Here is a 24,050-nt window from a genome sequence, read left to right as displayed (position 1 = left end):
TCATCCTGAAGCGTGCCCGCCTTTCTCCGCATGCGCTTTCGTCGGTTTACCCTGCGATCTGGGACACGCGCCTGCTTCTTACTGTAGTAGGACTATGAATACTACACGTCCCAGCGTGCTTTGCGCCCCGGAAGGCTATCTGACTTCACGTCCGTTCAGGTGGCTGACTTCTCAGTTCCGGAGCCGGTCTGGCGGGTCAGAGGTGAGCGGAGCCAGGCCGGGATTGGTCGGGGTGGCACGGGCTCGGGAGTCGAGGGAGGACCAGGCCGGGGCTAGGGTCGGAGCTGCTCGCGTCGGATCGCGAAGTCGCGGGAGCCCCCGAGGAGCGCGGGCGGCTTTGCGCGGACCCTGCCCTCCGGAACGGCCTCCCGCTCTCCCCGGGCGCGGCTAGGCCCGGAGCTCCCTCCCTGGCGCTCAGCGGGGTGCCCGGCACGCGGGAAGCGCGCCCTTCCCCGGTACTCGGGGCCTGGGCCGCGTGGGTCGGACTCGCCCGGTCCGCCCCTTCTCTGATCCTGAGCCTGCGGGCCGGAGAGACGGGCGGGCAGGCCCTGGGGGCCTCACTGATAAAGGGAGCGCCCAAGGGCCGGCTTGGACGAAGCCCTTGCCAGGCCTGGTGCATTGTTTAGGGAACGTTTTTACTGAATGGAATGCTGGACTTGGAGCCGGGAATTCCGGGGTTCAGGTCCAGCTCTTGAGACTTACTATAGCGGGGGCTGTTTGCCAAGTCACAACCTATCAGTTTTCTCATCTGTAAGATGGGGTAATAAACTCATTGAGTTGTGAAGCTCAAATGACATGATGTGTGTAAAGCATTTTGAAAAACAGAGAGTGTGTGTGTGTGTGTGTGTGTGTGTGTGTGTGTATCCATTTAGGTTGGACTGGGTGGCAGAGTGAGAAAAGGTTTTCATATGTGTGGCCCTGGAGGGCAGACATAAAAGCTGAGGGTGTCATAATTGTCGAGAGATTTAGGTTGTATATGTGAACAAATTTCCTGACAGTTAACGCTATCCAAAAATGGAATGAGTTGTCCCAAAAGATAGTGAACTCCCCATCCCTGGACATCTTCAAATGCAGTCCCGATGACCACTTACCCAGAGATAATTGTAGAGGGAATTCTTGCTGAGTTCCTGAGACTAGACCCCTGAGAGCCAATTTCCAATTCTGAGGTTCTGTGTGGAACCTTTGGTAAATCACTAAAATCTGTGGGTTTCGTAAAACAAGGTTTAGGTTCTATGAACTTTTAAAAACTATTTTTTTCATTAAATATTTCTCAATTATGTGTTAAAATTTTGTCATTTTAAAAATTTTGAGTTCCAAATTCTCTCCCTCTTCCACACCTACTCCCTCCTTGAGAAGGTAAATAATTTATATCAGTTATACACATGAAGGCAATGCAAAACATGTTTCCATGTTAGCCGTGTTGCCAAAAAAAAAAAGGCAAAAAATAAAACAAGAAAAAAAGATTTTTTAAAAAGTATGCTTTAATCAGCACTTAGAATTCCTCATTTCTGTCTCTGGAGATGGATAACATTTTTCATCATGGGTCCTTTGGAACTGATCTGGATCACTGTTTATGAGAGTAGCTAAGTCTTTCATAGACTTGATCATCCTTAAGATATTGCTGTTACTATGTACAGTATTCTGGTTCTTCTCCCTTCACTTTTCATCAGTTCACATAAGTCTTCCCAGGTTTTTCTGAAACCATTCTGCCCATCATTTCTTAGAGCGCAACAGTATTCCATCACAATCATATACCACAACTTGGTTGGCCATCCCTCAACTGATGGGCATCCCCTCAGTTTCCAATTCATTGCCACCACGAAAAGAGCTGCTATAAATACCTTGTACAAATAGGTCCTTTTTCTTTGCTCTCTGGCATACAGTGATTTTGGTGAAAGAGTATGCACAGTTTTATAGCTTTGGGCAGTTAGATGAACTCTTAAAGTCTCATCCAGCAATAAATTCCCAATCTCTAAAAGAGAAGAATACGTAAGTGAAATTAAGTAATAATTGTTATTAGCTAAGCAGTTCATCTTAAACTTCATTTCTTTCCCAAACAACTAAGTTCACAAAAAGTGCTTATAAAGTAGTGGAGGTTGAGGGAGAAGAACATGTTGAGGCCAGTATTCAAAGTCTAAGAAGAATGGTAAACTCCAGAATTCTATATTTGTTTCTCCCCCCGCCCAGACAGTCGGGGTTAAGTGACTTGCCCAGGGTCACACAGCTAATGAGGCCAGATTTGAACTCAGGTCTTCCTGACTTCAGGGCCAGTGCTCTATCCACTGCACCACCTAGCTGCCGCCAATTCTAGAATTTTTAATCTGGTATTGTTTTGAAACTGTTGAGTTGGTATATTGGGAGATGTTATATCTAGAGCAGGAGTGTGGAACCTTCGACTTCAAAGCCACATGTGGCCCTCTAGGTCCTGAAGTGCAGCCCTTTGACTGAATACAGACTTCACAGAACAAATCCCCTTCATAAAAGGATTTGTTCTGTAAAACTAGGACTCGGTGAAAAGGCCACACCCGAGGACCTAGAAGGCTACATGTGGCCTACAGAGTGAAGGTTCCCCACTCTTGGTCTAGACCATCTCCACTTTAGCCTTTATCCCAGTTGTACCTTGTAGCATGCTTGTATACATGCCTTGTACCCCCATTACATTGCAAGCTCCTTAAGGGTAGAGATTGCATTGTTTTTCATCTTTACCTAGTCTCTAACACAGTTGCCCCCCATTAGAGAGGCTTGATCACTCAATCAAACATTTATTATGCACCTAAGCAACAGAGATACAAAAAGAGGCAAAAGACAGTCTCTTCCCTCAGAGAGCTTACAGTCTCATGGGGGAGGCAAGATGCACACAAGTATCTACAAAGGGAGCAATATGCAGGGAAGTAAGGGGAGGCACTAGAATTAAGAGGGTTAGGGAAGGCTTCCTGTCGAAGTGAGATTGTAGCTGGGATTGTGCAAATTTTGGTTTGGATCTGAAAGTGCTTTCATTGGGATGTAGAGATTAACAGGCAGTTTTCCTCCGTCCATGCAAATCAGTGACTCCTCAGAAATTTAGAGTCTTTAAAAGAGTTGCTTGAAACACCGAAAGATTCAGTAATAGCCCTGGTTACCCAGATTGTCTTGTCTTTCATCTTGATTCCTATACTGTAAGTGGTAGGCAGTGTTTACTTAATTGAATTGAGTGGTATTCACAAAGATGCCTACTGTGCTCCGGGACTCCAGAAATAGAAACCTGGAGGACATAATGTATGGTTCTTTGGAATGAAGCACATTGCCCTTTCCAGTCAATAGGCAGTTAATTAACTGAAGTTTAGTTTTCTGAATCCAATTCCAGGGAGACTCGTATGCTATATCCAGGGACACAGCTCTTAGATGCTACATCCTGTGATTTTCTGACAGGTCGATACATTGCTTCCCGTCATAACTAGTTAGGATGTGTAGAGCTATAGTTAATTGGTGAAGTTGCTAGTTTTGGCCTCCCCCACTTCTACCCTTTGCTTCAAAAAACTCAGGAGACGCCAGTTTTGAAAAATAACATCCTTAACCTATCAGTGAAATAGTGCTTTAAAGTGTACAAAGCACTTTACCTATATTGTCTCATCTGAGCCATACAACAGCCCTGTGAGGTAGATGGTTACTCATTTGTTGCCAATACTGAAGAAAAGGGGGAGAGGTCACAATCTCATCTGTAAAATGAGGGTAGTATTTGATATATTATCTGATCTCTATCTTATGGGGAAAGTAATTTGTAAACTGATAACTGATACAAATGTGAGTTTGTGAACAAGGTACAATAGTTTAAATCAGCAGGTCCTGCTCATGAGACGATGTGATTTTTGCCATCTGTGACATTTCTTTAAGTGTTATCTGCCCATAGGAATACCAGGTTTGTGGAATGATGGTGTCAAGCTCAAATAGAAAGCCACTAAACCATACATGAGGATCCACTGAGCTGTATATTGACTTTGAATGCCACATATTTACAGAATCTATGTTGTATTGTATTTTTATTTATTTTGTTAACTATTTCCCAATTACATTTTAATCTGATTTGTCTGCAGTATCGTGGGAGCTTTGTGTTTGAAAGATCCATACATGTAGGTACAGTGTGATAGAAAAGGAAGCCTGTTTTGGTTGGAGCTGACTGCACAAATTTCTGCTGAAAGTGTCTAGGTATTTGTCCTTACTCCTTTTCTTCTCTGCTTTCCATTTTCCAGGGTAATCAGTCAGATCTTATCCAGGTTGGTGTAGGGGCTTCTGCTCAGGTCATGTGGGCTGCAGATGAAATCGCCCGTCTGTGCTACACTCACTATGGCACTAGGCTGCCCAAGCAGGGGAAGCCTGAGCCAGACCGAGAGTGGACCTTGCTGGCAGCTGTGGTTAAGGTGAATTCTGCAGCAGAAGGCTCTCATGACCCCCGTGACAAATCCTTACCAGGTGGAACTTTTCTCTTCTTCCACAACACCTAATAAGCCATCAACAAGCTTTTATGAAGGATGTAGCTGTGTGCCAGAGTTAAAAGTGAGGCAGCCCCTGCCCTCAAAGAGCTCACTTCCGTTCCCCTAGGAGAACCCAGTGTTACTAACGAGTAAATACAGGATCAGTTCTGACAGTGCTTGAAATTGCAGCTGTATGAGAATGCCAGGGTGAAGTAGTCTTATAAACAAAATTATCATGTGGTATGTAATCCCCAAATATTTGTCCCCTCATCGGACTTGAGGAGGCAGGGTGGGACGCTAGAATGAATCCTGGAAAGATTAGGAGATCTGGGTTCTGGATGTTTGTCTGTGGGCAAGTACTTAACTTTCTGGGGCCTTAGATTCTCCATCTGCAAAATGAAGGGGTTGGAGTAGGGCAGGGGTAGGCAATCTTTGACTGAATCTAAACTTCGTGAAGTCAAAGGGCCACACTTGAGGACCTAGAGGGCCACGTGTGGCCTTGAGGCTGAAGGTTCCCCACCCCTGGAGTAAGAGATTATTTACTAAGGCCTTCCAGCTCCAGGATTCTGTAAGTCTCACAATGTTCTGGGATAAGTGAAAACCCCCTCACCTTTCCTAGGACCACAGTGGTTGGTTTGTACCAGATGTGCCGTTAATTACAGGAATCTTTTCACAGCAATAGGCTGCTAAGTGACCTGACTCATTAAACTTGGGGAACATTTAGATAATAGGAACTCATTTGATAATTTGTTTTTCCCAGTAACTAAGGAAGTTGTCTCCATGGGAACAGGAACGAAATGCATTGGCCTGTCCAAAATGAGAAAAAGTGGTAAGCAGGGGTGGGAGCTGTAGATTCTGACACCTTTGGAACTAGTGTCCATGCTGAGCTTTCTTCCTTTTGTGTTCCTAGCAAGCGATGTGGCCATTGCCAGCTGAAGTTATCGGGGCATCCAGTTCTTAATGATTGTTTAAGCACAAGAAGGGGTGAAAAGCCACTTAGTGAAAAAAAGTTAATTTCAGAAGGGGGGTGGTTTAGACAGATAATCCCCATCGAATATTTCCATGTTTATGCCAGAGATTCCTCTCATCAATTTTGCATTGTGTCTGGCAATCTCTAGAACAGAATGAGGAAAAGGCAGCTTCATAGCATTTTTGTGCTTCTCTGTTTCAAGGCAAACTGCCAGAATTCAGACACGGGCTGGGGGAGCATCATTGGGAAATTTCCACGGGCGTTTCAGCTGTTAAGTTGTCTGTAACCTCAGTTCTTTTAAGCCTGTGCCCCTGAGGCTCTCACTGTCACACGCGGAGCAGCGAGCATCAGGGCCGTTCTAGGCTATAGTGATTGGAAGAAAGCTGTTTTTCCTGCTAGGACAGCGGGCACCCCAGAGGCAGTGCTCAGCCACGGGTATGTTAGGTTGCCGAAGAAAGCCTTACTCCTCTGTGTCAACAGCTCTCATTGCAGGTAGGAAAGCGTTCTTGGTCCCTAGACACGAGCTTATTGTAAGAAAAAGAGTCATCTGATATGCTACAGATCAGAGGCTGAGCCCTCTAGGTTAAAGGTTTGCTGTAATGTAGCATTCTGAGTGGTTGTAAAGCATTAATAAAGTTAGCATGGTTCGTCCAAAGTGGTAGGGGAAGAATCTTTCTGTTTCTGGGAATAAAGGCAGAAAAGTCAGGTGGCACTTGGAGGTGTGGGGGAACCCTCCTCAAGTGCTGTATAATTTCACAGGGTTTCTTATTTTTGCCACAGGAGACATCCTTAATGACAGTCATGCTGAGGTCATAGCCAAGAGAAGTTTCCAGAGGTGAAGTATTAGAAATTCTCTTTAAACGATTTTAATGCTTTCTACCACATTCCTTATACCTAAAAAAAGGGGTTTTTAAAAATTTTTAATTTATTTTGAGTTATCAACAGTCACTTCCATAAACTTTTGAGTTTTAAATTTTTCTCCCCTTCCCTCCCCACCACCCTTCCCAACATGGTGTGCAATCTGATATAGGCTATACATTGTTGTAGGTAAGAATTAGAACCAATAGGAGGAACCATCAGAAAGAGGAAACAAAACACCTAAAAAAGTTTTAAGGACATTCTTGCTCAGCAAACTTGGCAGTGGAATGGGCTTTCCCTTACCACTGACTGGGAGTTCTTAAGAATAGTACATGGGGGGGAAAAAAATTAAAAAAAAAAAGAATAGTACCTGGGGTCCATGGGCCCCCAAAGGGTCAGTAAATAGATTTCTGGGGATCTGTGAACTTGGACGGGAAAAAGATTACTTCTTTATTTTCATCAGCCTTTAACTGAAATTTAGCATTTCCTACAATTACAAAATTTTTTAAGAAACTTGATTCTGAGAAGGGGTCCATAATATTTGCCATACTGACCAAGGGGTCTATGATACACACAAAAACATTAAGAATCCCTGCCCTAAATCAGGCTTCTGCTTAGAATTATAGCCCCTCGAGGCAGCTAGGTGGTATAGTGGGTAGAGCTCCAGCCCTGGAGTGAGGAGGACCTGAGTTTAAATCTGGCCTCAGACACTTTCTAGCTGCGTGACCCCAGTCAAGTCATTTCACTCTGATTGCTATCACCCCCCCCCTTTCTCTTTCCTCTCTAGATACAATAACAATGATTGCTTTAACAGATGATGCTGATTCCCATGCTCTCTGGGAACTCCATTGTTCCTTTGCCTCTGCGCTGTATGTACATTTTCTGGTCTAATTTAGATACTTTTAATCCCCCCCTTATAAGAAGTAAGTAGCTTGAGAACAGGGATCATTTTTTACTTTTTGCAAGTTGTAAGCGCTTAATAAAAGCTTATTCGTTGATTCCTACCTACTAGGTAGATTTTTAAAAATAACTTCTGCAGCAACCAAGCCATCCTCGTTCACTGAGGCATCACCTGGTCAAATAATATTGGTTGGTGCACTGTTCTGTTTCACATGTTCACAGCACTGTTAGCTTAAGCGAAGTCAGGAATCCTTTGGCACGGGGCCCTGATTTAACTCAGAGTTTCCATTAGCATGTTACAGCTGTCCAGCATAAAAAGCTAAGTTAGGCCAGGCTCTGCACAAAGAGAGACTGCCCAGTAATTGCCCTGGTGCCACCGATAATGGTGGTTATGCAGTGAGGACCAGTATCCTAAAAGAAATCAATCACCTTGACTCTTGTTTGTTTGCTTGCTTGTTTTTAGTTTAACATTCACTTCCACCAGATTTTGAGTTGCGTATTTTCTCCCCATCTCATCCCCACCCCCAGCCCAAGATGGCGTGCATTCTGAATACCCTTCCCTTAATTTGCCCTCCCTTCTATCACCCCCCATCCCCTTCCCTTTCAGTTTTCCTGTAGGGCAGGATAGATTTCTATACCCCATTTCCTATATATTTTATTTCCCAGTTGCATGTGAAAACATTTTTTTCTAACATTTTTTTTTCAAATCACCTTGACTCTTGAGGTGGGAAAGGTTTGGAGATAAAAGGGCATGCATTGTCCTTCTGTACCTGACCACTGTTCTGAGCTCAGTACTTCTGGGTAGCAGCTCCTTCCCAAGGGAGTGCCCAGCCACATTCTTCCAAACCGTGGCGATTCCAGTTGCCAGTCACTCATTTATGCTAATGCTCGTTACCCTGCAGGTACCTGTTCCATCAGCTCAGGACTGCAGTCAGCTTGCAACAGGACAGCATCTTTATGCCGGGAACCAAGACAGGGATGTGGAAGCTCAAACCGGACTTGCATTTTGTGTTTTTTTCTAGCCACACTCCATGTGAGTATAATTGAGCCTTTGGGTTTATGATAGTCCCCATTTTCTTGCCTTAGCAATGTGAACACTTTTCCATTGATTTCTGAGTTAATAAAAGCTACAGTGTTACTATGCCTTTACAGTGTCCATAAGCCAGTGTCTCTCCATTGATCTTCTCACCAAGGTGGTTGTGTGTGTCTGATATCAGCATTCTTATTAAAGTGTGTTTATCGAGGCGGGCTTGTTGGTACCTTAACAGGATTACGGAAAGATAAAACCATCAGAAGATTCAGAAAGAAAATAGTCATTTCCCTAAGGAAGAAAGTCATCAAGAACAAAACCCCTTTTAATACTAGCTCTATGGTTACACAAGTCTTTAGATTCGTCCTCTTATTTGTTGTCACAAGTAGAACGATCAGAAGGGGAAACTGAGCCTCCCAAAGCGAAGGACTTGCTCTTGTTCATAGAGCTGATTCAAGTATTTCAAGCTGGGACGTGAACCCAGGTCTTCCGAATCAAAGTCAGATGTACTTTTCCACCACAGTATTCTTACAGTGGCCTGAACCGTGGCCATGATAAGAGAGAATCCTATAAGCAGAAAATTCTCAAGCTCTGGTCTAGTGGATGACTGACCATTATGTGTGGCAAAGAAATGCAACACAAAGAAAACTGTATTTGGAACCAGAAGGCTTTGTCAGATGCCCACGCCCCACTTGTGTTTGACCCTGGGCAAGTCACATTCCCTCTACAAGAGTTAGTGCCTTCACATGGACTGTTCTTTCACAGTCTCCCTTAGGGGGCTGCTGTGAGGATGAAATAAAAGAAAAACAAGTAAAGCACTTTGTAAAGGAGGCAGGGCTAGGTGACTGTCAGCTAAGCTGCCAGATTTGTTATTTCAAGCAGTGTTTGATATGGCCAAAGACCGGGAAAAAGGAAGTCTGTTCTGATGACATTTTGCCTATCCATATGACCTATACTCTTTGTAGCTCCCTGAGGCATATACTGAAGGGACAGTGTAACTGAGGGCAGATTGAAGCTAGTCAGTAGGGAACAGACTTTCCAGTCTAGCATTGGATTTTCTTCATCTGGAGTAGAGACAACATTACATGTTAAGGATCACTTGGGCAACACCTTTGGAGAGGTAGGAGATCTGCAGGTATGACTGAGACACTGCATATGTTTTCAAACTTGTTCAACATAGGGTTTGGTTCTCTTTTTTTTCTTTAAAAAATATTCTTGGGGCAGCTAGGTGGTGCAGTGGATAGAGCACCGACCCTGGAGTCAGGAGGACCTGAGTTCAAATGGGGTCTTAGACTAGACAATTGACCTTTGACACTTACTAGCTGTGTGACCCTGGGCAAGTCACTTAACCCTAATTACCTCACCCAAAAAATTATTTTCAAATCGCTTTCAGGGAGGAGAAGGGATACTGGGAGAAATTTAAGCAATGTAAAAACAAAAGCTCTCCATAACAGTAGTTTAATAAAACCGTCACATGAGTGGGAAGGCCCACTGAGTATGGATTGAGGGTTCAGGTGTGACATTGTGAGCCAGAATGTCCATTTAAATCCTGACAGCATGAGGCATGGGGAGTCAGGATATATGGATTTCTAATGTAGTGACTTTTCACCTGAAACATACTTGTTCTCTGCCTTAGCTGTTATATCTGAAACAAAAAAAGTAATTCCTCTCTCTTGCCAAGCTCAGGATTGGAAGTTTGTGAACTCATTTCAGGTTTCTTTAGGAAGGCAGTATAGAAATACACATTGGTATTTAAAGAGGTTATCTTGTTCACAGTTGGTTATCATCATTCTTTACTGAGCTTTGGTTTTCTTGGCATAATTTCTGGGACTATAAAGTGGCCGGAATGTCACTAATCTCCTCTCAGGTAGTAGGGTCTTTGTCTTAGGGAATATTTTCTCTTGCAGGTGGGGATGCCTCCATCATCCCAGTGCTGGAGCTTGAAGATCAGCCTTGCTCTCCAGTCGGCCAGTCAGCAGAGGCCATTAGTGACCCTGTGGTACTAGAAAATAAAAGGAAATGTGAAGAAATCCCTGCCCACCCTATAACTAAGAGGATGAGGACAGAGCCCAGGGACCTTCCCAGGGAGATCCCCAGTGATACAGCCATGCATTACTCTACTGGGAAAGAAGGAAGCTTACAAATACCCCCAGATTCCAGCAATTCCAGCCCTCCAGCAAATGGACCAGCAGCTACTCAGGGGACTGTCCCAGTTGGTGCTAAAGTAGTGGATATTTATAGAACTGGAGCAAAATGTGTGCCAGGGGGAGCCGGAGATGCTCAGAAGCCTGGTGTCGAATATCACCAGGTGGGATTACTCCGAGTGAAGCCAGGCCGAGGAGACCGGACCTGCTCTATGTCCTGTAGTGATAAGCTAGCGAGATGGAACGTGCTTGGGTGCCAGGGTGCCCTGCTGATGCACTTCCTAGAGGAGCCCATCTACCTAGCAGCTCTGGTTGTCGGAAAATGCCCGTACAGTCCTGAGGCCATGAAGAGAGCCGTGATTGGCAGGTGAGAGAATGAGTGCCCAGTGCCGTCCTGAAGCTTTACCCGCCCTGGGCAGTGGCAGCCCGAGGACAGCGTCCACGTGGGGGCTTACCTTCCTATACCACTTTTCAGTTACACGCACTTGACTTTCTCTTATTTGATCCTTGCCACAAACCTGTGAAGCAGGTAGTGTCCGTGTTATTATCTCTTGGTACAGAAGTTCACCCCAGATCATCCATCTAGTCAATGATAGAGCTAAGACCCAAACCCATGAACTCACAATCCATCGGTCTTTCTTCTGTACCATGCTGTCTCAGGTGGCAAGCTCAGGTCACCTCCTCCCTGGGAGAGGGTGAGGACATCACAGCTCACCTCTGTATGGGGCTGTTTCCATGGCACTGCCACAGAATCCCCGGGTGTGCTGGGTGGAAGGGGGGGTGCTTTAACCTCCATAAGTGTAAATTAGTTCTGAGGGTCTGTGATTGTATTTGTATTTGTCACCATCATTCTCTCTGGGGCGTAGTTAGAGGGAAGACCCAAGAAAAAGTGAAACTGTACTTTGTGTAGGAGGCCGTCCTTTGATTCTGACCTTTACCTGGGCATGTTTTATATGTGTAAGTCCACCCAGAGTCCCAGGGGAGCCTTTCTCCCTGCAGCTATGACTTTCAGATTGATTAGGTTAAACTAGGGAATCTCACTTTAAAAAAAAAACCCCACATCCCTAACAAAACACCTCACTGCTGCCTCCCCAAGGTGGGGGCAGGGAGGCACCAAAGTGTTGGTTTCCTCAGCCTGGAATGAATGTGGCTGATCCTGTAGACATACCTTAAGGAATTGGCCTTTAGGTTTTGGTCATTGGGAAGTCTGGGGCGAAGGATGGTGGGAGAAAGGGAGTGAATGTCAGAGCACCATTCTAAATGATGAGTTTTTCCCCCCATAACTAGGTGTCAGCATGTGTCCAGTTTGCCCAGAGGCTTCCAAGTGCAAGAGCTGAAAATGCTTCAGTCAAATCTGCTGTTTGAACACAGCCGCTGTGCAGTTCAGGCAAAGAGAGCTAACTGCCCAGGGAAAGTTGTTCCTTGTGGGGCTGGTGAGTGACCTGGCCTTCTCCCATCAATACTCTGGAGCACCTTGATATCCAGTTTTCAGAATGAGGAATTTACGCAGGAGTGACCTCCTCCAAGATTTCCCCATCCAGTCTATCTAATACCCTGTGGCACAAGGGGAACCGTTATTCTCACCAAAAATCGTATCTTCACCAATTAGCAGCATTTTTAGACCAGAATTCTAAGAAGTGATCATACACGTATTCTTCAGTGTGATCTCGTTACATTCTTGGCTATGTTCAAGATTCTGTGTTGGGTTTTCTGGGTGTACTTATTGCACCGATACATGTTGCTGTCCTGCTGCAGCCAGAAAACCCATCCACGCTCAGGACGGGGACGAGCCCTTCCCAACGTAGCTGGTCTCCCTTTGTGGCCGGAGAGGGCCTGCCAGAGCTTGTGCTCTGCTGATAGAACCTTCAGCAGCTGGCTCGGAGTGGGACAGGAGTGGAGGAGAGTGCCCGGATCACCTTGTTGGCCCTGCCCATCTCTCCCCCGGCTCAGCATTAATCCGCACACTTATCCACCTTTTCTTTAGTACAGTGCAGCCCTGACCTGGCCATTTGTTTCTTTTCACAGCCATAGGTTGGAGTGCAGTCCCAGAACAGCCTGTCGATGTGAGCTGCAGTGGTTTCAGGCAAGGAGCTACGAAGAAGAGTGTTGGCAGCCTTCAAGCCAGGTGCACTATCCAGGGCGGTTGGGGAGGAACGCCGTATGTGGGACTCTCGTTTTTACAGGAGCAGAGAAGGGGGACTGGCAGAGGATGAAAGAACAGACTGGTCAGGAAGCATTTGTTGAGTGTTTCTGGAGCCAAGCCCTGGGCTGAGCTTGAAGGATAAAACAGAAGAGCAAGGTTGTCTCTGCTCCAGAGGAGTGAGCGTGGTGATGGGAGAGCCTAGGGGGGAGGGCCGGTTTCCTGCTGACCAAGGGCCTGCTGGCTGTTGGGTGTTGTGGCAGGGCAGAGAACCAGACACTGCTGCTCAGTGGATCAGAGGAGGGAGGGCAGCCCATAGGTGAGTGAGTCACCCAGGCTTTACCTAGATTTCCATGCTGCTCTAGTGCCCATTGTTAGGGCTTGCTTTACAGAGTCTCTCTATGCCCTTTGCAGCTTCCCTCTTGTTCCTAATTTTGCCCTTCAGGACTATGCAGATACAGCTAATCCCTCACCCACAGAGCCTCCTTTAAAACCTTTAAAAAACAGATAGTGTGTTTTCCTTTTCCACTTCCACTTTTTTTGTTCAGGTGAAACATGCCACAATCTTTTGATCTTTTTCCTCATGATCTTAGGCTCTTCTGCATTCTGGTGGCCATCTTTTGGACGCCCTTCAGCTTACTAGTGTGCTTCCTAAAATGTGCAAGGAAGGACTCCAGATGTGATCTGGACAGGGCAGAGTGAAAAAGGACTCATCACCTCCTTGTCCTGTATACTGTCCTTAAATGTAGTCTAAGATCACATTAGCTTTTTTGGCTCCCCTATCACACTGTTAACTCTAATAAGCTTGTAAATTCACCAAGACCCTCAGATCTTTTTCTGACAAACTGCTCTCTGGCCACATTCCTACATCTTGGACCTGTAAGGTTTCTTTTTCTGAACCTGAGTCTACAATACTAGACATCACTATTAAATTTCATCTTGATTGATACATCCCGAGTTCTAGCCTATGGATTTGGTAACCATTCTGTCTACACGTTTACCAGAGTCCTCGATAAAATACTGCCCAGGGTCAAGCACAAATCCCTGGAGTTCTCCATTAGAGACTTTTTTTTTTCCAAATGGGTGTGAAACAATGACTATTTTTTGGATCTGGTCAGTTAGGTCTGAATCCAACTAACTGTATTGTCTCACTCATTTACTACCATCTTGTCCAGAAAGATAATATGATAAACCTTATTAAATTATTTGCTCAAATCTAATTAAATCATGTTCATCATGTTATCTTGATCTACCACTCCAGTAACACTGTCAAAGAAGAAGATCATCGCCAGTCTGGCCTGACATGTTCATGATCAACTGGGCTGATTCTGGGTGTTCACTGGCCGTTCCTTTAATAATCATTCCAGAATGTGCTAAGAGTCAGAAGGAAGTGCAGTGGCCTCTAGCTGCTGAACTCTACTTTCTTCCCTTTCCTCGGCTCCTCATTTTCCATGGTCTGGGTCTCAGAAGTAGCCACACCCCCTGATTCTTTATGGGATGTTGTTCTTCCAAGCCTGCTGCCAGATCCTCTCTCACTGTCTTACTGTTCCCTTTGGGTCACTTCTGTTCTGCCCTTTCTAAGCCAAAGATCATTTTCCTTGGAAAAGAAAAAAGAAGCAAAGTAACAGTTGAGTATTTCTTCCTTCTCTCCTTTGTGCATTAGCAGTCTCCCCTCTGCAGTGCTTTCTTTGCTCTTCCTCTTTTCCTCATTATAGCTGTAAAAAAGAAAAAAAGCCTTTGGGGTTTTGTTCTTCTCTGTCCCCTGGCATCACCCCATTGAGAGGTTTAGTGTCTAATATTGTTCCCTCAGGACCAGGCCATGTTTTTATGCACTCTCTCTATCCCCTGTCCTTGCTTTCTGCCTCTGCGTGTGTCCTTTTTACAATTTAAATTGGCTGGTGAGTTCCATGGATATCACATCAATCCTTCCTGAGAGTTCTCCTTATCCTCATAACAATTTTTTGTCTTTGTCTTCAGAAATTCTCTCCTGGGGGGACTCGCCTGGAAGATTTTAATCCATGAAGTCCTACGAACCTGTCCTTTCTTTGAACCCCTTGTAATCTGCTCTTCTAAAATCTGAGCTCAAAGCCCAGTTTTTGTCTTTTCTGTTACAGATTCTCAGAGTATTCACACCCTGCACCCAACCCCTACCTTCCAAATCCTTACCATTTTATTTCAGCAGTTGGTGTCTCCTTGTTAGTAAAAGAGCACACCTAGAACGTCTGCTGCTTTTATTAGTACCTCTGCCTTTTGAAAACTGAAATGACTAAGACAAGCCAGCAGATTATTAGCTACTGTGTTAGGCCTCCAGACAACTGAAGTCTTCCATTCTTCCTGTCTCATATCCCTGAGCCAAGCTTACTTCCTCATTCATTCAGACATCTTCCCATACATATGCCCTTAACCAAAGGTTCAGAACCCTTCCAGAGTCACAGTGCAGTCCTGTTCCACCAGATCTCAGCAACACCAACCCAGTATGCCTCCTTACATTAGAATCTCTGGTCACTTGTCATTATGCCCTTGTGTGTAGACATCGGAGGCTGTGGGTTAGGGTTCATTTCTTGGCATTTTGTCTCCTGTGAATTTGGAGGCTTCTCTACTGTTTTTCTTCCTTTATTGTGGCTAATCTTTAGAGGATTTTTCTTCTTTTTTTTCAGTTTAAAACCCTTTTAATGACATTTGCAAGACTCTATGCAAATATATTTTATATTAAGTACACTCCATTCCTGGTCCAAGAACCTGCCATTCCTTTCCAGTGGATGCACAAGGCTTCCAAGGTCTTCAGTTTCTCGCCTGATACTTCATAATCCTTAATGATGATTTCTAGATAACTTCTGACAATATCGTCTGTGCCCAAATGAATCACCTACATGGGTAGTCATAAAAACTGACAGATCTTGGGAGTTTCCCTGTCCCATCCTGGATATCTGCCCTAGGAGGACAACGGATCTTCCTATGCCCTGATCCTCCTTGTTATCAGCTCCAGATGGCTGCCTTCGAAGGGAGTGACCGAGCGGTACAGTTCTTTTCTGTCTCTGGCCCATAAGAATGATCTCTCGCCTGATGGCACCCAAGGATCCACATCTTCCTGCCTTAGAGCACAGGTTCCCAAACTTATTTGGCATACTGCTCCCTTTAAAAAAAAAAAATTAATCAGCGCCCCACTGGAAATCTACTTTCTTCAACCCTTTAATGTTTTTTTTTAAGTTTGCATCATTTCAAAAAAATATAAATTTTTAAAAATGACACATCTTAAATTTAACAATTTATTACAAATTTGTGGGGGGGTCTCCTGCATTGAAATTTTGATGATGCAGTATTGCATCATGTAACTATATAGTATTGTATTGTAAACAAGTCATTCCACCACATATTCCTGCCGGTACATGTTGGACTTCCCACCAGTGCACCACAGGCTCACCTGCCAACACCTGCTTGTTAAGACTTGTCAGCAGACCTGACCACTGATCAATTTTAACTTGCGTTCTGTGTGTTTATTTGGAAAATAATGTAATCATTATGACTTTTACTATCTTTCACAATAGATGAAACCTGTACAAACAGTTTTTCAAAATTTTCTTCTCTTCTTTCCTTATGTTTCCAACACCCCTATTTTTATTCAACACCCCCCCACAGTGCACCCAAGGCTACTACCCCCCCCCATCACTCCAGCACCCTCCAGAGAGCGGTATCGTCCACTTTGGGAACTTATAACTTAAAAGAAGAGGAGCTGCTCCCTCCTCTGCCATAGCAGCAGGTTTATATCTGTTATTTAGCTACAAGTGCTCAGTTGTCCTTTTTCCCTTTCTCCCATGTACCATGTGCTTTCACTCTCTGATCTTTTGGTGCAGGTCAGGAGTCCTCTCTGCCTCTTCAGCTCCTTTTTCTTCATTTTTATATACAAGTCTTTCTTTCTTTCCTGATAATATGAAGAATGGAAGGCATTCTTTGAGGCCCTTTCTCTTCTAGAAGAGAGGCCAGCCTGCTCTTGGGCAGGGATAACAGTTTTTGAGTGTGGCAGAAAGACAAACTGCCATCTTCTGTGTGGGTCACTGGGATGTTGGTCCTGTCCTCCAGAATTTGGGAAAGCAAAAGCCTCTTTGTCCCTGTGATATTCTTGCTCATCTTGGCAGAGTCAAGACCAGAAGCCAGAGTTCTTCACTCCAACTTCTGTTCCCCACAAGATGCTGTCCTCCTTTTTGTGGCCCTCCATAAGAGTGTGCCATTTTAAAATGGGCTTTTCCATCAGAAACTCTGATTTTGTTTTAAGCGTCTATAAATTTCTTAACCATTTAACAGTCAACAGTGTGGATTTTTTCATTTCTTCTTACTGGGGTCCACCCATAGATTCTAGAGTCTTGGAGTCTGCATTTAAGTTCCTTGGGCACCTCCCTCCCAGCATTGCAAAGCTAGTAGAGGTTTCGTAGCCTCGGGGCATAGTTGGGTGAGCAGCTGCTTTAGTCTTAATCTAACTTCATAACATTCCAGAATGTTCCATGATGTTCTAAGAACATCAGTTATTAAATCAAAATACAAATACCAGTCACCAAGAAACTAATGTCTCTTAACACAGTGAGTTGTCTAAAGGCATTAGTCTGAGAATGAGGGCCTAAGCCAAACACTCATCTCTTGAGCTTCATGAACTCTTTTCAAGTCTTTCACTAAGTTGTTTATCTGCATGATGGTGAGTTCATTTCTCTTTATTTTCATTGATAACCTAGTGTATTTGGCAGACTAAATCAGGTGCTATTGGGGGCAGCTAGGTGGCACAGTGAATAGAGCTCTAACCTTGAAGTCAGGAGGACCTGAGTTCAAATCAGCCTCAGACACTTAACACTCACTAGCTCTGTGACCCTGGGCAAGCCACTTAACCCCAATTGCCTCACAAAAAATAAAAAATTAAAAAAAAATAATAATAATAAATCAGATGCTATCCCTAGTGGCTCATCACATCTAACAGAACATAGAAAATGTGGAAAGTTAGGAGTAACTTGCTAGGCACAGCAATAATACAAACTCTTGGTGGAGCTGTGAATTGGTCTAACTACTCTGGAAAATTAGAATTATGCCAGAAATCACACTAAACTGTTCATGCCCTTTGACCCAGTGAGCCTACTGAAGGACATATCCTTAGCGTCAGAAAGAACACATGCCATAACAATCATGGCAGTATTTTTTCTGTAGCCCCCAAAAAATGGAAACTGGATTTTCATAAACTGAGGAACAGTTGGATAAACTGTAGTATTAGGATGTGGTGTAATACTATTATACCACAAGATGTGACAAATGTGGAGAATCAAGGCACACGATGAAAGAATTATCAACTCATACAAAGCACAGAATGCAGAGCCAGAATAACATAGCTGACTTCAGAAATAGAAATGAAAACAACATTGAAAGGCAGCAGAACTCAGCTTAAAGGTAATGACTGCTCATGGCCCTGGAGAAGAAATGGTGACCCACCACCTTGGTAGAAAGAGGGGGAACTCTGGTATGACGTCAGAAATGATTGCTGTCTTGGTCAGTTTTGCTTAATTTGGGGTTGTTGATATCAGGGATGGATGTGAGTTAGTGGGGCATATAGGGAAATGACAGTCATAAAAAAACAGAATCTACTGCATAAATAATTTACTGAGGGCAAGGAAAAGAAGGCAGACTTTTTTTTTCTGAGTTTTATAGATTCCCAGCCCCTTTTTTTTACATACTCCTCAGAGATCTTTTCTGAAAAGAAGGTTCTAGAAAAGCAAAACAAGTTAGAAAGAGTCAGGTACTTCATGCCTTTCATAGGGTACGAATGAGTTTCTGCTAAAGAGAAATGACAGTCACTTAGGCCGTTAGTTTTGGGAGAAGTTAAGAGGTGGTGGTTTGTGATGGTGACCCACTTTTTCTGGAAGGCTCACTAAGTTAGTGATTGGTTAGATGCTTCTGTTTCTTCCTGATTGATGTTATTGTTACTAAATATTGAGACTATTACGTCTTGTCCCAGCTCTATTTTAGAGAAGGCCTTGAATAGTCTGAGGAAGAAACAGCTCACTAAGCTAGACTGATTCCTAGGGTCGTTCTTGGAGTGTTTACTGGTGTTTGGGGAATGGGCTTTTAGGCTTAGCAGTGGTTTCATGTTCTTGTTTCAAGGACTCATCAAAATCATTTTTAGGATCGATACAACAGTATTGTTTTCACTCCTTCCAGACATGCTTGATTGGCCAGCCTGAAGAAGCCTGTTCTACATCTCTATGGTTTTAGTAATAATAACAATTCCCTTTTTTCCTCTTCCAAACTAATAGCCTGGTGGGAACCAGGTTCTAAACAGGGGCTTGTAACCGTTTTTGTTATGGACCCCTTCTCAAAATGTTTTTGAATGCTTAAAATAAAATACATGAGAAACCAAATTATTGAAATAGTTACCAAAATCTTTTTAAAAACAAGTTCACGCATGCCAGGTTAAGAACCTCTGGTTCTAGCCCCACTGCCTGCACTGAGCAACAGACAGAGCCTGCCAGACCCACTGGCCCTAAAGACTGATTCAGCAGCCATTCTGGGTGTGTGTACCAGGTGGTGAAAAGAAGCCAAGGCAGTGTGGTGTTTTGTCTTTTTAGGTAGCCAATTTGTCACCTGCTCAGATTACTTATTGGTTTTGTATCCACATCTGTCACCACTCCAGCACTTTAACAGTGGTGTTAGGCCAAGTACAGACTGGCCTGGAGAGATTGGGTCAGTGAGGCAGATGCTAATGTAATATTATCCTTTGACTAAATACAAATAAACATTCACTAAGGATATGGAAACAAACAGTAAGTCAACACATAGAGAGACAAGACAGGTGCAGCATTCTGCACCCTGCCTGCCCACGGGATACATCTAGGTCAATAACAAGGGGAACGGACAGCCTGTCAGATACAAAGTTAAACACCTCTTTCTAACAATTCACCAAAAAAGTGGGCCTTCATGCATGTTAGCCTGTGCTCATTCTGGACTTCCATGACTAAGCACCGTGCATGCTAAGTTCTAAATCTCTAGAGCCCTGCACCCTAGTCAACCCCATTAACACTCAAGCCCTGGACAGAATTGTCTACCTGGGTTGACTGAGGTTGAATGGATCTTGGAAACTTAACTTCCCACTTCTCCAGTGTTCACATTTTCTCTCCCAAGTATAACATTGAGTTAGTAATGGCATTTAGCAAACTAAATAGTTACTGGACTTGTTTCCATCTAGATAAGCTTTCCTGGCTAGAGGCCACCTCTAGCTGGGGAGCTCTATTTCCCAAAGGGTCCATCTCATGACGAAGACCAGCTGCTTGAGTAACACAGAACTGGAGGACCACATCCTGTGATAGGTCCCTTCAGTGAGAGCACAGCCATTCGCCACGTACGCCATGTTCGTTCCTACCCGGTGTTTTTTGCTAATGCTGTCCACTTTTCATGCCTGAAATGTGATGCCTCCTAGCCCCCCAGTCAGATCCTTTACAGACTGCCCAAATGCCTCTTTCCTGAAGCCTCACTAGCATAGCCAACAATGCTCTTTGCCCTCTGTGAATTCTTACAGCCCTCTGTATTCACTAGGGAACACTGACTCCTAGATGGGAAGTCTTAGGTGCACAGAGGAAGCCATGGCCCCCTAGAGGAGTAATGGGTCTTCTACCTCCTCTCATGTACCTAACAGTGCTGGGCATATACTCCAGCATTCAGTGAGTAGTTATTGACTTCTTCCTTCTCTTAAACAGATCCAAAGTCTGTAAGGTGGAACTCTTCAACATGTTCCTGAATCTGGTGAGCAGTATTTCTGAGAACAAGCGACCTGAATCTCTCAGGTAACCAACCCCATGTCGCTGTGAAAAGACTCTATTTTGTCGGGCTGTTAGTACTCCAGTTTTTTTTCTAGGAGGATGAGTGCCTGAGAGCTTCCTGCAGAGATGATTGTCCCAACCTCCTTTACAGACAGGCAGTTTTTTTGACCGCTTTATTCCTCCATGTCCTTCTTAGAAGATATTTCATGTGGCTGACGGGAGGGCTGGTTCTAAGACTCTGTTTGCAATGAGTTGCAAACAGAGCCAGGATTAGAATTTTGGCTAAGATTGTTGTTAATTAGCTTTTACTGAACCTTAGTCAAAATGACAGTGGAAATAAATTTTCAGAGCAGCCATAGTCCTCTGGTGTCTTAAATTTTCTGTTAGGAACTCCCTCACTCCGTTTTTTTTTCCCATCAGTGACTTGCTTTCTCACAGGAATTAAGTGGCTTGTGGAGAGCAGAAGCACAGAGAACCTTACATACCTGCTAAGTCAGGCCAACAGCAAAGATGAACTGTCACTGAAAAGGGTGTTGTCTAAAGAGATAGAGCTGCTCTGCATTCGGAATGTCCAGGTTGCCAGCAGCTTGTGTCAGGTGCCACTGTGTTCTTGGTACAGGAGAACGGACTACATCAAAGCTGGGTTTGTTTTAATACACACCCACTTGCACCAACCCACTGGAGACACTGCTTTCCAGCCCGAGTTATGGTCTGTGTGCCTTGGCTGGCAAAGTATGGTGGGGGTTAATAGAATTACTGAGTTATATGCTTAGTTACCAGAAAAAGGTTTCTGCTGTTGGAAGTGTCTCAGCAAATCACTAGGTAGGAAGCAAGGGGGTGAATTTAGGACAGATAAAGAACATTAATAAACAGTTATAACATGTTATAGCTAGAAGTTTTGGTTTAGATGATTTCCAAACTCCTCATCTTACACCTGAGGAAACTCTAGTCCAGGGAGACACTCCCTAAGTGGGTGAGATGTTCAGGCACTGAGAAAAACTGCAAACCATTTAACCGTAGCTGAGCATCCTAAATGTGCCTCCAAGTGACAGCCCTTCTGCAGAAATTGGTGTCCAAAAAGAGAGTGGAGAGCAGTCGGAAGCCCTTGGGAGGGCTGATTGTGTCTGATAAAGGCCCTGATGCCTGTCCTCTGCCAGCAGTGCACAAACAAGGTGGCTGGGAGAGCCGGGGGCTGTGTCACCTGGGCAAGATCATAAATCATAGTGAGAAAACCTGGCCAAGTCAGTGCAGCTATCTGTATTTATTTTACTCCAGAAGAATCTGTCATTATGGTAGTAATTAGCATTGTTACTGTAAAGTGCTCCTCGGGAAATTCCCTTTACCAATCTGTTAAGAGTTGCTGTCTTGGTCCAGTTGTTTTAGGCTGAAATAGTGTGTTGATATCCAGGTAGAACTTTTACATGTGGATGTGTGTTGGCATTAGGGTCAAGAAACTGGAAACATACTGGGAATACAAGGAGGCAGCAGCTAGCTATCAAGAGGCCTGGAAGACACTTCGGAAGCAGGCATTTGGCTCCTGGATCAGAAATTCCCCAGATTACCAGCAGTTTAAATGAGAAGACCAAATCTGACAAACCCACTAGAGACAGGAGGCTTTCCAACCTGTGTCCCGCTCATTCATATCGGACAAATCTCAGCTTTTCTGTTAGGTAAGCAAAAGCAAAGCTTTTGCCAAAGGATCTTAAAATGTTTAGACTATGCAGATGTTCATTCTGGAACACAGAGCCAATTAGGACTGATTGGAATTAAGCTCTGTAGTAAAATGACATCTTGATAAGATGTGATGTGTTTTTTCAAATGACTGTCTGGCATCTGTCACATGTTGTGATGGGGTCTTAGACACTATCCCTCCCCCAAAAAAAAATTTAAATAAACGTGTTCAAGAGATCTGGGGCTTCCATCTGTTTAATCAGATTCTAGTGAGGCTTGTTTTTGTGCAGAGTGAAATGAAGCTCATCAGGGAGTTGGAGCCCTGCCTTAGAAAGGAAATACTCCTCCCTTCAGGCAAGCAGACTACACCAAAGTAATCGGAAGCATAAACAACATGCCTCCCAACCAGAAGAAAGTGTACTTCCAGCATTTACAAAGAGGGGATGACTACTTCCAATTTTAAAATGACCATTTCCAAAAAGATAATCTTTCAACTTGTCCTGGTGCCTAGGGAATTGGACCCCTAAAGGTATAAAAAAATTAAGGCAGTCTTAGATAGCTTTACTTACAATCCCACTAAATTAGCCTGTGGAGGAGGTCAGTTTAATGTTGCTTCAGCTCTTGGTGTTCTATACTCCATTAGTGGATTCTAATCCTACTCCTAGGAAAGAGCAAATGCAATGTTTCAAAGTTCTTCTCTGGCTTAAATAGTTAGCATTATATTTTAATGTATTCTTTGTATGGCCATGGGGCATAAATTATAACAGGAATTGTGGATAACTAACTATATTAAGTGCTTCATTTTGTAGTAGCAGTGCCAAGCATTAGCTAATAGTCTGGGTGAGAGAGGTTCATGTCAGGGAAAATGATCAATCCCTGGCACAGACTGCCCTGGCACTGCCTGATTTTGTAATGTCTGTTTCTATGGAAATCTGCCTCTTCTCAGGCCCTACGACCAGTTTGTGGTTGAAAAACAGTGGGCTGAACAAATCTTAGCCAAAGTTTTCTAGTCGTTACACCAATTTCCTCTTTGACTCTGGCAAGACAACTTGAAACAATATGGATATTTCGACAGTTATTGCCATCTTGTGCCCCTTCTGAAATAGAGCTGTTCCTTTTCCAGAAAGGAAATACATGGTCATTAAATGGAAGGAAAACGCCCTACACTCCCACACTGAGGTGAAGTAACTCAACCCTGAGGTTCATAAAACTCTGTATATCAGAAGCCCCCAATGGGAGCCTTCTGAGGAAGGTTGGAACAGAGACTTGGAAGCCTGAGACAATTGTGATAGTGAGTCTTAAGTACCAATCAATTCCATATAACCTACAAAGAGAAATCCATCAGACTAGGTACATTCTGAATTTTCTCTTAAAAAGCAGAAGTACACAATTTGGAAAGGGGGGGGGATTTCAGATTTCTTAGCTTTCATCTGAAAGATGGTATGCTTTCTTCAGAGTTCCCCCTTTATCTCCTAGAATAGGGTTGGGGAATCTGTGGCCTCAAGAGGCCTGTCCTAGACTCTACATTCTTTTTTTGGTTATCTTACTAGCTTCCACAGGTTGACCTGTCATCTCCATATGTGACTCATTATGTCCAAAACATCTCATCTTTTCCCTAAAACCCACCCATCCTCCAAACTTGCCATTTCTATTGAGGATAGCAGTCACTCATTTTCAGTTCTCCACTCTCCCTTAAACCCCTGTTTATCTAATTGCAAAGTCTCGTCACCTCCACAATGTCATTCCTTTCTGCTGCCAGGGAAACTACCCTCATTCAGGTCTACCTCAGCTCTTCCTGAATTAGATTACCTCACAATTGATTTCCCTGTATCCACTCTCTCCTCCATCACCCATTCTCCATAGCACTGCCAAATGGATATTCCACAGTTCTGACCATGTTATTCTCTGGCTCAGGCTTCAGTGAATAAAATATAAACTCCTGACATTTAAAAACCCATTGCAGTCTGGCTCCAGCCCATTTTTCCAGGCTAATTACACATTCATTTCCCTCATGCACTCTATACCCCAACAAAACTGACTTACTGGCTGTTCCTTTCATCGTTTTCCCATACCATCAGTGCTTTCCCTCTTCACCTCCATCTCTT

At 44.0% G+C, this 24,050-nt stretch overlaps 1 protein-coding gene and 1 long non-coding RNA gene across 6 annotated transcripts; one reads left to right on the top strand and one right to left on the bottom strand.

Moving 5' to 3' along the window:
- The first annotated feature begins 122 nt into the window (after nt 1–122).
- Nucleotides 123–22,182, top strand: ADAT1 (adenosine deaminase tRNA specific 1). 5 transcript variants are annotated; one of them, XM_020963536.2, is made up of 10 exons: nt 123–202; nt 4,227–4,446; nt 5,209–5,277; nt 6,199–6,253; nt 8,079–8,209; nt 10,114–10,717; nt 11,638–11,783; nt 12,376–12,475; nt 20,212–20,298; nt 21,719–22,182. In XM_020963536.2, the coding sequence occupies exons 2-10, from the start codon at nt 4,278–4,280 to the stop codon at nt 21,849–21,851; spliced, it is 1,494 nt and encodes a 497-aa protein (XP_020819195.1). In that variant the 5' UTR covers nt 123–202; nt 4,227–4,277; the 3' UTR covers nt 21,852–22,182. The 5 variants fall into 5 exon arrangements, with proteins under 5 accessions (XP_020819195.1, XP_020819196.1, XP_020819200.1 ...); XM_020963537.2 differs by lacking the exon at nt 123–202 and adding an exon at nt 212–760; XM_020963541.2 differs by lacking the exon at nt 123–202 and having other exon boundaries at nt 4,307–4,394.
- On the bottom strand, nt 9,649–11,640 carry LOC110192404 (uncharacterized). Its single transcript, XR_002320149.2, has 2 exons — nt 10,806–11,640; nt 9,649–10,208 (listed from the first exon to the last, which is right to left on the bottom strand). It is a non-coding gene; the product is annotated as an uncharacterized LOC110192404 (long non-coding RNA).
- Nucleotides 22,183–24,050: the final 1,868 nt, after the last annotated feature.

This window comes from Phascolarctos cinereus, unplaced genomic scaffold (genome assembly GCF_003287225.1).
Source record: "Phascolarctos cinereus isolate Bilbo 61053 unplaced genomic scaffold, phaCin_HiC Scaffold_2;HRSCAF=192, whole genome shotgun sequence".
Taxonomy (NCBI): domain Eukaryota; kingdom Metazoa; phylum Chordata; class Mammalia; order Diprotodontia; family Phascolarctidae; genus Phascolarctos; species Phascolarctos cinereus.
Note: the sequence above shows the minus strand (reverse complement) of the source record. Positions and strands in the feature narration are given on the sequence as shown.